Source organism: Apteryx rowi, unplaced genomic scaffold (assembly GCF_003343035.1).
Source record: "Apteryx rowi isolate R43461 unplaced genomic scaffold, aptRow1 scaffold_35, whole genome shotgun sequence".
NCBI classification, from domain to species: domain Eukaryota; kingdom Metazoa; phylum Chordata; class Aves; order Apterygiformes; family Apterygidae; genus Apteryx; species Apteryx rowi.
The window spans coordinates 1,133,995-1,147,349 of record NW_020449974.1 but is presented as its reverse complement, the minus strand read 5'-3'; the positions used below and the strand labels follow the sequence as shown (position 1 = coordinate 1,147,349).

The following is a 13,355-nucleotide window of genomic DNA, read 5'->3' as shown; positions in this document are numbered from 1 at the left end:
CTTTTTTTCTCCCACCCTCTTTCCAGAAAATATCTGTGGGACAAACTGGCATTTGGTTGGCAACTCATGCTTGAAAATCACCAACACAAAGGAGAACTATGATCATGCCAAACTGTCCTGCAGATCCAACGGTGCTTTTCTGGCTTCTCTTACAACCCAGAAAAAGGTAGAATTTGTTCTAAAGGARCTGCAGAAGATGCAGGCTTCGGTGAGTGCTTCTCTTTAATGTCCTCTGACTAATTAAAGCTCTGACTGTGGGGAAAGTCCTCCTTGCTGGGGTATTGTGTGCTCTGCCCAGAACAGACCTGCTTCTTAACCGAAAAAGACTGATTTTTTTTTTTCTTTTCTTTTGAAATTCAGCATACCCTATGGGTGCTTTTGAAGTGAAATTGTAGAGAATGTAAATGTGAGAGATAAATATAAATGCACACGGTGCCTCAAAGGTATCGCTTGCTGTAATGAAATCGCGTGCGCGTTTCTCTTGTGGGATACATGGCTACGACAGGGATGAGAGCGGTTCCCGTGACTCGTGCAAAGTATCTTATAAATAACGGTCCCTTTGGGGCATCATAGGTGTTTAATGCAAAGCACTTCAAGTTATTTATTCCGTTCCRAAAAGGGTTTAAAATGACAGTTTCTTACTCAGCGGATCTGCGTGACTTATTTGAAGCTATATAGGCTTTATTTGGTGGCAGGTGCTTTCCTGCTTGAGCCAATGCGAAGGGGATCAGGATCTATCCCTCCTCGTGCATCAATAAAATAGATTTTTTCTTTTTTTTTTTTTGCTAGTCGCTGGCAGAAGCGTGGASGTATTCAGGGCAGGTAGTGCAGGTGGTGATGAAGTCTTAAAGAGCAATGTTGTGCAGCTTTGCCAAGAGCCCAGTTTGGCCTGCCGAGCTGCTGCAGCTTGGAAGCACATCCAGATAACTCCTCGAGGGTCTCGGAGGCCAGTTGGTGCAGGGCTGGCACACGGGAAAAGTTTTGGGTTGGAAAAATTGGGCAGGGGACACAGGGAGCGTAATATGRTTGCAACTTTTCAAAGGAGAACCGYACTTCRGTATTGAAGAGAAACATTGCCCCGTTGGAATGAGAACGTTTCCGGCTTTCATTCCCTTTGTAATTGTCAAGTGGCCGTTTTTAGAGTGGATTCAATTTAACTAATAAAATATAAGGTGCAATTCGCACAAGATCGTTAAATCTTTTGAAAAGAGAGGAGGGAAAGGCAGGATGTTGGAAAAGTACATGGCTCTAAAATCTTCAAGAGTTCCTGGATATTGCAGTGGTTAAGTTYAACACTTGCACTTTTACCATTTAATGGCACCCTACTACCGTGCTGGGGGAGACTGTACCTTGCATTTACTCCTTTTTTTAACTCAGCTATGTACGGTTGTTCCATAGTAATTTGAAAATATATGGGTATTAGCCCCTAGTGCTGTGTAACCCTGTTGCAATTAGAATTAGGCTCTAAGAGTGCATCAAATCAGTTTGAAGTAGGTGATCCTATAGCAGGAAAGGGAGGTCTAAAGCCTTCCCCGTGCAGCTCTGCCACCATCGCGCTTTGATGGAGAAACCATCCTAACGGTGAAATAATGTAATGTAGCGGTGCAGTTAAATTGCCTCTCTGCAAAATATAAACCGTGCCAAAAAATACATTGCCTGCAGAAACAGTTGTATTATGAGGTCTTCATACTGAGACTTTTCTTTGCCGGTGGAGCGACATTGGTTTGGATTTGACCTGCCCTATCCCTTCTCTTCCCCCATATCCATGCAATCTTTAACAGCAGAGCTCTCCYGCGCTGGTCGTCGATCCTAACGTTACGCTTTGTTCCTTCTAGCCCAAAACGTTGACTCCGTGGGTCGGGCTGAGAAAAATCAACGTGTCGTATTGGTGCTGGGAAGACATGTCGCCCTTCACCAACACCCTGCTCCAGTGGCTCCCCGACGAGCCCAGCGACGCTGGCTTTTGCGGCTATTTAGCTGAGCCTTTCCATCAGGGCCTGAAGGCAGCGACGTGCATCAACGAAGTTAACGGCAGCGTCTGCGAAAGGCCGGGTAACTGTAGCTCTAATTTGTGTGTCTCACGGGGAACAGGTTGAGTAATATGTATTTATACTTCCAAGGAAGTCAATAAGATCCCATTCGTTACCTTTTAAAAAACTGTGTCATGATCTTCCTTTAAAAAAAAAAAAAAAAAGGGCTCTGAACAAATGTCTTTTGTACTTATTTAATGCAAGAACTGGGCATTTTAAAACCAGCCCTACGTTTACACTGTTAACTCCTAAACGTTTAAAGTACATTATAGTTTAATTATTTTCCTCTGAATTGCGTACCTGAATGTGGCATTTAGGTTAATTATGGTATGGAGCCCTCTCCTGTTTCAAAAACGCAAAATAAAATATACTTTCCAGTTGAACGCCCCTTTCTCCCCTCCCGTGCACTGTAGCCAGAGGAGAATTTTATCAAATTTTGAAATTAATTGGGCAAGACACTTTGGAGATAATGAGAATTTTTAGAAAGAGGCTATTTGCTTTTGGGGAGAGTCTTCTGGCTTTGTTGGAGCTTCATATCTTTTAAAATGGCTTGGTCTGTTAACTCTCCATTATAGCTGATTATTTCTGAATACCAATTAGTGCCTTTTTAAGTTTTAAGAAAATTGGCTGATTACAGAAAATTTCTAAGTAAGCGACACCACTTTAATTTGTGCTTTGTGACAGTGCAGGATGCAGATCATAAATAGGACATTTTTAACTCAAAACTTCATAGTTTTGTTTTTGTTTTTAAGTTAACACATGCAGCACTTCCGTTTAAATTTAAACTTATTTTATGGCCCGAGAATAATCACTTAAAACTGATGGTTAAGTTCTGGCTCGCACCAGAAGTTCCTGAGCAGGTTCTGCTTTAAATACTCATTTTTATGGGTGGAGCTGCTCAAATCGCTTGACGTACATCACGATGTTCTCATGTAAAATGTGGGGATTGCTCCCAATGCTTCTGTTACAGCAAAGCAATGCATTAACAGATGTGTACAGATGCAAAACCTGCATTAGTCACCTTGTACTAACGCACAAGTGATGCATTGGTGACCTTGGCATAAATTGTCTCCGGCTCTGGCTGGCACCACCACGGTCCAAATGAAGCGTTGCCCATCTACGATATTTAACCAGTGCTTGGTCTGAAGAATTGGTGGGCTTTAATCTTCTGTATTTTTCGGTTGGGCCAAACGAGCAGGGGCTCGGGGCTCGTCGCCTGCATCCTTCTCGGGGCCCAACGTTGATCCCTGCTCTCCCACCCGCAGCTAACCACAGCGCCAAGCAGTGCCGCACGCCCTGCGCCCTGCGGACGCTGTGCGGCGAGTGCACCAGCGGCAGCTCCGAGTGCATGTGGTGCAGCAACATGAAGCAGTGCGTGGACTCCAACGCCTACGTGGCCTCCTTCCCCTACGGGCAGTGCATGGAGTGGTACACCATGAGCAGCTGTCCGCGTGAGTAGTCGCCCCGGGCTGGCCTCTTGGGCTCGCCCGTGTTCGCTAACGAAATCCTCATCAAGCGGCGCGCGTCTGCYGTGCTGCGTAATTATACAGCAAATTCTGCAAAGGTGGCGAGGACYTGCTCCGAGGAGCTTGAAGTATATGACTCAGCCCTGCAGCACGCTCTGTGTCACGTAAAGCGTTAAACAGAATTAGGTCCTGATTAGGGGAGCTATCAATTAAACTAAATAGCAGATAATGTAGGCTTTGAAATGAGATGAAGAAATCTCTTTTTTTTTTTTTTTTCAGAGGGAGAAGTACTTGTTTCGTTATTTCAGTTCCTAGCCTTCAAATTGATTCTGTTACGTAATTTCGTGTGATTAACTTCTTTTTTTGTCTCTCTTTTTGTCACTCTTCTATATCTCTTTTATTCTTATATGTAATTTAATATTAGCTCATCTGTATCAAATCCAGATCAGAGATTATACGAACACTTTATCTTGAAGTATTGTCTCTCTGTATCCCAGAGTAGAAATTTCTAATTTATTTAAAATTAGTGTTTTTCTTTTTCTTGGTGGATGCGAGCAAATTGCAAAAGATCTATGCTGCTTTGAAATACTACTTTCTGTGGCTGAACGTTTGTTTTATTTTTTCTTTGTCCGAAGAAGAAGTTGTTGAATTCCTTAGGGTCAGGAAAGCCAGGGCTATCTGGGTATGTGGCTAGCAGATGGAGAGGAATATGCTTCTGGCCTGCAGGAAGGAAGTTGGGCAGTTTGAGTTGCTGCGTGAACTTCTGGAAGCTGATGAGAATAAGCCCGGATAGCTCAGACTGCTATAAATTAAGAGATGGAGAGAATTAATTTCAAGTGACTGTCAAACATGAGCTTGTGAACTTCTCGTACTCCCAGAGGTCAAAAGTTGGAGGAAGCAGCAGGCAGGAGATGAGTAGATAAAAAGAATGCAAAACATTTTTTTTTCCATTCTCTCCCCCCCGAAAAAGACAAATATTATCAATTTATCACTTTAACATCAAAATAGAAATTCTGCTCATCATGGAACACAGTATCTAAAAATTCATATTTTTTTGAGGTTGTTCTAGGAAAAGAAGAGCAAAACTTCTCTGTATGTAAGAGTTTTTCCTTCACCCCAGAAAAAATCCCATTTGGGAAAGGAACCACTGAATCACCATGATGGTTCTTCCTTGATTTAGTTGATTGCTGAGCCTGGGGAGAGCTTGAACGTGGCACTCTACCTTAAGAAGACAAATTGCTTTTGTACTCTGTGCTTTCTGACTCGGATAGATACTTTAAGTAGTAGCATGTGATACTAAAATGTGTGAATGGAAGGGGCTTGAAGTATGTAAATAAACTTTTTTAGCCTTTGCTTCAAAATAGCTCATTTTATCTTCTGACTTGGTGCAAGTCAAACAGTGACCTTTCATAGCTGGGAACATTCTGCTATGATTTTAGGGGGTGGTGTTTAATGGTCAGAAAAACCTTATATGTGTATTGCATAGTTTCATAAATCACTGATTAAATCAACATTCGTTAATAAATTTATCTAATTATGATTTATTATATTTGTAATCTAATTATTATATTTATATATCTCTAATTTATTTATTCTAGAGTTAAATATGCTAATGGGAATGAAAATACATATTGTTATTATAGCTGAATATCAGGCTGAAGATTTATGTTTCGGAGGAGATAAGTACTTCAGGTCACAAAAGACATGCAGGAAATTCTGCTTGCGTTGTTGCCTATGTTGTGAGACAGGGATTTGTTTCACAATTCGGTTTTTGTTTTTTATAGCTGAAAACTGTTCAGGTTACTGCACGTGTGGTCACTGTTTGGAGCAGCCCGGCTGTGGATGGTGTACCGATCCGAGCAACACCGGAAAGGGGAAATGTATAGAGGGCTCCTACAGAGGTCCGGTAAAGATGCCAACCCCGTCCGCAACAGGGAAACACAGCTTGGAACCCATCCTCAATGTCAGCATGTGTCCTGCAGAGAATAAATATAATTGGTCCTTTATTCAGTGTCCAGGTAAATCAGCAGAGTTTAATTGTTCAAACGTTTCAAAGGTTGCAAAACTTAAATGCAAGGCGAGAGACTTTTTAAAAACAATGATGTCCATGTTCCCTCCCATTAAGTGGAGGGAGAAAGAGAGCTTGAAAGGCATGTAAGAAATGCACATTTTGAGATGGAAGGAGTTGTGCAGGCCTCTCCAAGTGAACTGCGGAGATTTGCTGTGTGAAGACTTATCTCAGATATTTTCCTTAATCTACGCATTGTTCTAGTAAGATTTTTCCTTTCCCTACGAACCTTCACTGAGTTAACTTTTTTTTTATTTATTCAGTTTAGGATTGTTTAAAAAGAAAGGCAGTTCGTTCTTTGAAGGTTTATTTAAGGCTTGGGGTGATTCTGAAATAATGCTTTTGACACCAAATATGTAGAATTAAATTACCTGGACTGCTGCTAACCCTCTCTTCCCAATTTCTCCTTGTAAATCTATCCCACCAGCTGCTTCCAGTCCTGTCAGTCCAGTATTTCCAAAATAGTTCGGAGTTCAGTTTACTCTGCGTTGCTTTAAATTTCAGATTTTCAATGCAGTCTTGTCTTTGCACTTACGCATTGCTAGAAAGACTACAAGAAACTCTTTGGAGTTTGTATGAAGTGATTTCATTCATAAGTCAACTGAGCAGCCTCTACAACACGCAGCCTGTTGAGGTGCTACGTGAAGTGCTATATTTGAACACAAATACTCATCCTTTTTTGTTTTCTGCAGCCTGCCAATGCAATGGGCACAGTAAGTGTGTAAATGAAAGCATCTGTGAAAAGTGTGAAAATCTAACAACTGGCAAGCACTGTGAAACTTGTATTTCTGGCTACTATGGTGATCCTACTAATGGAGGAACATGTCAGCGTAAGTGATGTCTTAAATCCTCCTGCATTGAAATCTTTGTTTTTCACTCTTTACTCATTCCTGTTATCTTAACCCAAATTATGTCCTGATTCTAGGTTTGAATAAACTATTTAGGCTTCTAATTTGCTCTTAATTTGAATAGGAAGGTAGTAATCTAAGTATCTTGCTCTTGGTGAATGTCTTATTTCACACGAAACCAATGGTCAAGGAACATTAAGGTTCTGAGACATGTACTCAGGCCTAGGAGAAACGATGAAATATTCCTACAATCAAGACACGATTCTTGCTTCTTCAGATCAAAGACACAGAAAATCCTTGGTGAAATTCTTTGACTTGCATTATACAGGATAAGGATTATTTTTACCATCCTTTTTAAACTTAAAACTAACCCTTGATTCAGTGTGGCCATTTAAATGTTCGATGATCCTCTTTTGAAAAGAAATTGTGTTAATCCCAATGTCTTGGACAAATTTCTGCTTATCTAAATTCTACCTTTTATTACAGTCAGTTAACACRTTGTTGATTTATTGTCATAATCATCTGCTTAGTAGAAGTTTAGCCTTATTTCACTGAGAAGTTGGCTGGATTTCATTTTAGGATTAGGTGATCCATGTTATAATTGTATTTTAAGTCTGTAAAGTGCTGATGGGCTCTTTGGCACAACTGGGAAATGAACATGGAAGGTTTGTTCTGTCCTTAAACCTCGCAACATTATTCTGAATTACAGCTTATTTCAGTGTCCTAGTGTGGGGAGACCAGTTACAAACTGGAATTTAGCTGTGACAGGTGATATGCAGTTGTGAGGGAAGATGTTCCTTGCCCCAAAGAGATGTAAAAGGAAAATATGATTGGATGGACAGTAATGACAAAGGTAGGACAGAGATACTGTTGTTCAGTCTGAGGGTAGTATCAGTACCTCAGTCAAATGAGTTTAGGTGGTTTGTAGGCATCGTGGAAGAAGTAGCTGAAGTTTATTAATGAAGGGACATTGAAGTCTTTGAGTTGTTCCTTCTGAGTGTGGAAACAATTTGGGAGAAAGTATCTGGAAATTCATTTAGGCTGCCTCCTGGAAGTGACATCAACCTTCTGGATGAGGATGAGAGCAAATCGCTGGAGCGTGAATGGCCCGTTTCTTAAAGCAAGAGCAAGTAGGTGACATTTGACGCTATGAAGAAGGACCTCCCGGTGGAGGGATTTAGGGAGGGACGTGAAATGATCAGAGACAGGCTTATAAAATTATTTTTCTGGCAGTGCTCCAAATGGGAAGGAGTGGTAGAAGGCTGCATTCCTTCGAGAAAAGGGCGTTGCAGTGGCTGGGATATGAAATTACAACAGACAGCACAGTGGCATGGGTACAACGGAAAAGGTGCACCTTTGACACTTTATTCCAGAGCATTATCTGCAAGATTAAATACTGCTGATATTCTTAAACTCATTTTGCACAAAGATAATTCGAAGTGTGGGAATGAATAAATTGAGAGCAAGCTAGCATGAGAGAATATAAAATTCTACTCCGAGCATTCAGTCTTAATCACTGGATCTCAGYGTGCCATTTTCTAGTTGTTGTTGTTGTTCTATGCGTGTGGAAATTCAAGAGTAAGTTGCTTTGGGCTCTTTTCTATGAGGAGTGCCCAAAAATAGTTTGTTGAGATAATGAATGATAGACTCAAGTCATCCAGTTGCCTGAAAAAGAAATTAGAAAATGTGTTGAGAGACTGTGGCACAGCATTCATTCTTTATCTGATGAAACGAGTAGCTCATGTCAAAAGTGTTTTGCTCTCAAGTGCTTTGGGCCCAGGTTTTTTAATTTGCTATGATTTAAAGCTATTTACCGTGCAGGTGAAAGAAGCAGGGAAGCAGGAGGCTGGGCAGAAAGAGCAATGTGGACTGGAAGAAGGAAAGCAAGGGGAAATGGTCCTATCTGATGCAGCCAGAGTGAGTGCTGGCAATTTATAATTTTGCTCCGTGGAAAAGGTTTCCAGAGGGGAATTCATTAGGGGTGAACACTGGCTGATGGACAGCAGAGCCTATGCTGAGATACTAGGAGTTTGAGAAACACGTACTAGCCTTTGGGGCAGGTAGGGCTGTGCCGAGCTGGAAGTGGTGGAGGTGGGGTTGAGAAGCTGGGAAGGAGTGAAAAGAGTGGGTGGAAGAAGATACCTGTCCTTGTCACTCTGTGCTGCTAGGGCAGGTGAACTTTGCTTTATCGCTTGTGTTTAAGGATTTTTAATGAACTGCAGCTATTTCTCTGAAAGGACTTTTTGCATACCATCGTAGGCATTGGTTTTTGCAGTGCTGGGCAGATAATAACCGAATGGTAGCTGATTTGCTCCTCAGCGGTTGCTTTTAGAAAGTGTCCAGCATAGAACAGTGTTAATCAGGAAGGGCAGGAAATACAACACATCAAATGTGAAAATAGCTGTAAGGTGCTTTCTCTGCATTTAGTATTTTTGAGTTTTCTGATTAAACTTTCGCATGAAAATATGTTAGCGCTAGATAAGAAAGTTATTTGCAAGAAAACGGAAGGCACTATTATGTCTGAAATCAGATAGACTCAGTGGCAGTGATTTTAAACTGCTYGGTGGAGCGCTTGCTGGTGGCCCGCATGGAGCTGGTGGTGACAYGATGCTGCCTTTTTCCCCCCGGCTGCTCGATTGCGTTGGAAGACAGCTAAAGCTCTTTGCATGGAAAAGCAGTGTCAGGCAAGTAGTCGTTGTGGTCGCCATGGGGTCRTTGGACCGTCACAAATGCACTAAGAGGAGAGCTGATCCCCGTGGCCATCCCTGCATGAGTCTATGACCCATCATTTGTGAAGAAGATGGAAGGGGGCTCACTACGGAGGCGGTTCTGGTTGGTGATTCAGATTGCTACCATGCATTGAAGTCAAAAAGCCATTTCYGATAAATTGTGGCTTTCTGCTCTGGCATCAGCCTCCGGAGGRAAGAAGTTTTAGACACCAAGGAGTATTTCTAGTATACTTTTTTGTCAATAGCTTGTTTCCAAACTTCATAGTTGTCTGAAGAGCTGTGAAGAAATGTCTCCTCTCTGCATGTTCCAGTCCTCCGGTAAACKATCTCCGCTAATGGGGCTCGTAGGAAAATGCATAAATAAAGAAGACTGCTTTAAATAGAGATGTTTGAATGCTTGAACTTCTCAAGCATAAGCAGATGGCTAAAGAGCAGAGTGAAGGACTGAGCATTTTTGTTATTGGWCAAGATATTGTGATCTGCATCGGAACAATATGACATTAGAAATTTCTCCTAGTTTTTACTTATTTTAATGTTGAACATTAATCAAATTTCACTTTGCTTACATTTTGCAAAGCATAAGGAAGGAAGTACAAGGCGTTCTCAGTAGTACTAAGATTTTTTTTAAGTGCCACTAATGAGAAATGCGTTTGCTTCACAGAATACAATTATTTTGTCAARTCTTGATTCCAGTCTACTTGTTTCCACAATGGGCCTTTATGCTTCTTTGTACTTGATTCCATGTTGCTGCTAGGAGACCAGTCATCCACAATTGAGAAACACAATTAAGTGTCCCTGATACAACGTATCTTTCATTACCTGCCAATATAAAGAAGACATCCAAACGATTTATAAAATGAGGTCTAAGGTGGGCATAGATTTTCAGGCTGAAGACTTCATGCCAAAGAATCTGCTGGTACATTAAATGACTCATGTCTTGAAATGGTTTGGCTTATCTCGTCGTTTCTTAATGAGGAGACACCAGCCTTTAAAGAATATTATTTCCAGCAAGCTCAGGGACCACAGATGACCGATCTTTGTGTACTTTTTCCCTTCTCACATTGCACGCTCCCCATGCGCAACTCTGAAAATGAATGCATCTTCCAGTTCATTGACTGAATACCTCCTAAAAGGTGTAGCTACCTTCTGAAAAAAGTTATGGTTAGAAAAAAGTTATTTTCTAATTATGGTCAAGATTACTTTATAAGGAACATTTTTTGTTTTTTTGCATGTGCCTTCATGGCTCCTTTATGGATAAAGATCTCAAGCTGTGTCGRCATTAGCATTTTAGTTTGAATCAGGAGTGTATTTTTGAAGCAAATCTTCCGTATGTTCCCACTGTCATACTTTGGTGCRCATCGCAAGTAGTCTTGGGGTACGTGGACTGGTCTACTCGGAGATATAACTAAACCAGAAGATCTGGTCTAGGGCCTGATGTCCTTCAACCATGACTGGGTGGCATTCAGTTCATGAGACGACACTAAAGCTGTTCTAAAACGGACATTGTATTGTCAGCGCTGACTGTTTTAGCACAGACTTATGCCATTTTCTCAAAGACAGTTTTCTTTCTAGGTAGAGCCCTAGAAGCACAAGGAGCTTTGTTTTACTTGTGTWAAATAAATAAATAAATAAATAAATAGTGATCATAGTCTCTCTTTAAGAGCTTGAGTGAAATGTGTTAGCAAGCCCCAAACTATTCCAAATATTATCTCTTTCCCACCGTTTATGATGTCTGTAGTGCCATCTAGCAACAAAAAAGGAAGTTAAATAGATTTTTTGGAAGCTRCAAAGGCACAGGCTGATCATGATTTCATACAAAAACATACAGTCTTGGAAGCCTCGCTCGCTCCGGTTTGACACATGCCTCTATTTTTAGCAGCCTTTAGTATCACAAAGAAACCAAAGACTACCAAATGGGTTTTCATGTGCAGTTTAATTGTYGACGTATCACAGTTTGGCATCTAAAGAATTTAATTGCTATCAAATCTGTCTCTCTTGCTTCATTCAAAATTGCTTCTTTTTTTTCCCCCTCCTCCCGCCTTTGCTCAACAGCTTGCAAATGCAACGGCCATGCCTCCGTCTGCAACACAAACACAGGGAAATGTTTCTGCACCACCAAGGGAATAAAAGGAGACGAGTGTCAACTGTGAGTTTGTTTCGCTGTTATTATTTTTGAAATCAAAAGGCCGTGCACATGCTGGAAATGGGACCCTGACAGTTTTTAACGACTGCATTTATGATGTCTCTGCTCATCTCTTAGTGCTGACAGTTGACTAACTCCGTTGCCTGTGCAGCCAGCCGTACTTCCCCTGGGGGGATAACATGAGCAAAATGATTTCCTTAAGTTTTCCGTTTTAAGAACGTTTCAGCTGCGAATGTCATGCAGAGTGTGTAGGGTGAAAGCTAACCCTGCACCCCCAAACTATTCATACCGCTTTGCTTATCCCTCAATTTTATTTTTTTTTAATTGGTAGATTTATTTTTATTTTTTTTTATTTTCTATGCACTCTGCAGTTTTGAGGGGATATAAATATATCAGAAATAAGAAGGGAAAAGACTTCAACCTTCAAGCATTTTAATGGAGCCCTCTCAGAGCWAATATTTGCAGGAGAATTCTCTGTAATATAACACAAATGGTTTTAGTGGAATGCTAATGGAAGTTGTTTCATTGCCAGGTTTATTTTTAAAGTGTTACTCGCATGAGTAGACGTTGTAGGACCAGATCCTGGGTTGTCCGTAAATGGAAGCTTTGGTATTTGACTCTACTGATCCAATTGCATGCATTGTGTAGAACTATTAAATACATTTCAAATGGATGCAAAGGTTAATATTTGTAATGTTACATTTCATTGTCCCTGCTTTCTAGGTTGTTTTGTGCAGATCTGTGAGATTTGCGTTGTTCCTTCAGCAGCACAGTATAGCTCAGACATGCATCCTTTATTTTTAATTTTCTACTGTTATCGGCACAGGTGGTGGTTTCTGATTTTTATTGGCTAGGAATAAATAAAACCGAAGAAATGCATTAATTAAAAATACTTTTTTTTAGGTGTGAAGTTGAAAATAGATATCAGGGAAATCCACTGAAAGGAACGTGTTACTGTGAGTACTGTTGAGGTTTTTTTTTTTTTTGGAGGTAGCAAATGTGTTTGACATTTGAAATGCATTATTGAAAACTAATATTAGTTGCCTGAGCATCTGTTTAAAATACAGGGGATTAAGGCTAGGACTAGAAAATATATTTTTTTAGAACATCAGTTCTCACAAAACTATAATTTAAAGAAAACCAAAATGCTGCTCTTGATAATGTCTGTGTCACAACTGGACCCATCAGAACAGACTTCAGAATTTTTCTATTTTTACGTGACTTTGAAATAAAATCTGGTTGTCTGGAAGATACTCTAAAATGTAATGAYTTTAATGAGTCAAAATCAAAGCATGTTTTGGGGATTTTTGTTAGTGCAATTTTTTTAATTTTTATTTTATTCCATGTTAGAATGGGTAAGGCTTCAAAATTGCCATGGTTGCTTTGAAATGAACTTTTGGATCTCTGTGCATCTCTAGAAGATACTTTGCCAAGATGCAGATTACTTAGTGGATACTCTCCAGCTTCTGTTTGCAAATATTAGCAATCAGCACATTTACAGGCATGGATAGATATAATCTTAAATTACCTAATGATACACATCTCAAATAGTACTTTTTGTGAAACACAAATTGTAAACAAGCTGTGTTTAGCAAATCTGAATTCTGCTTTAGCAAAGCAAGGGCGCTGATGACTTATGATAGTCTTTTTGCAAGTATGACCTAACGCCTTGGTGCCAGTGGCAGGGACGGTGGAGTAAGCAAAAAGATGGAACAGACGGAACTTTACAACTTTCACAACAGCAACCGTGTGCTGTACAGGCTCAAGGTCTTTCTTATTTTTCTTCTGCCTTAGAAATTTCTCTTTTGGTGCTTGGGTTGTGGGTAGATGTCAGAAAGAGAACACCACCACCGGTTGTATAGCCTCATATTTATTATTACTTGGAATATCTCTGCATAGCTTTGGGAATGTGCACAAGTCATAGTACGGTGCCTTAATAAAAGGATAGTGAGATTGGTGGATGTACCCCCAAACTTGGCTGGTCGCTGCCAGTTAACAGAGAGGTGGTATTCAAACCYGGACGGACACGAGCAATAGGAGGACATACAGGTAGACTGAACATGGCATGATG

The 13,355-nt window shown here is 40.5% G+C and overlaps 1 protein-coding gene across 1 annotated transcript in view; it reads left to right on the top strand.

Moving 5' to 3' along the window:
- ATRN (attractin) overlaps window positions 1-13,355 on the top strand; it is a 124,214-nt gene that overhangs the window by 41,155 nt on the left and 69,704 nt on the right. Inside the window, exons 15-21 of the mRNA XM_026072754.1 lie at window positions 27-208; window positions 1,836-2,052; window positions 3,296-3,481; window positions 5,281-5,514; window positions 6,257-6,394; window positions 11,194-11,287; window positions 12,188-12,240. Of these exons, the coding sequence (XP_025928539.1) occupies window positions 27-208; window positions 1,836-2,052; window positions 3,296-3,481; window positions 5,281-5,514; window positions 6,257-6,394; window positions 11,194-11,287; window positions 12,188-12,240 (1,104 nt within the window). The remainder of the gene's footprint in view (window positions 1-26; window positions 209-1,835; window positions 2,053-3,295; window positions 3,482-5,280; window positions 5,515-6,256; window positions 6,395-11,193; window positions 11,288-12,187; window positions 12,241-13,355) is intronic.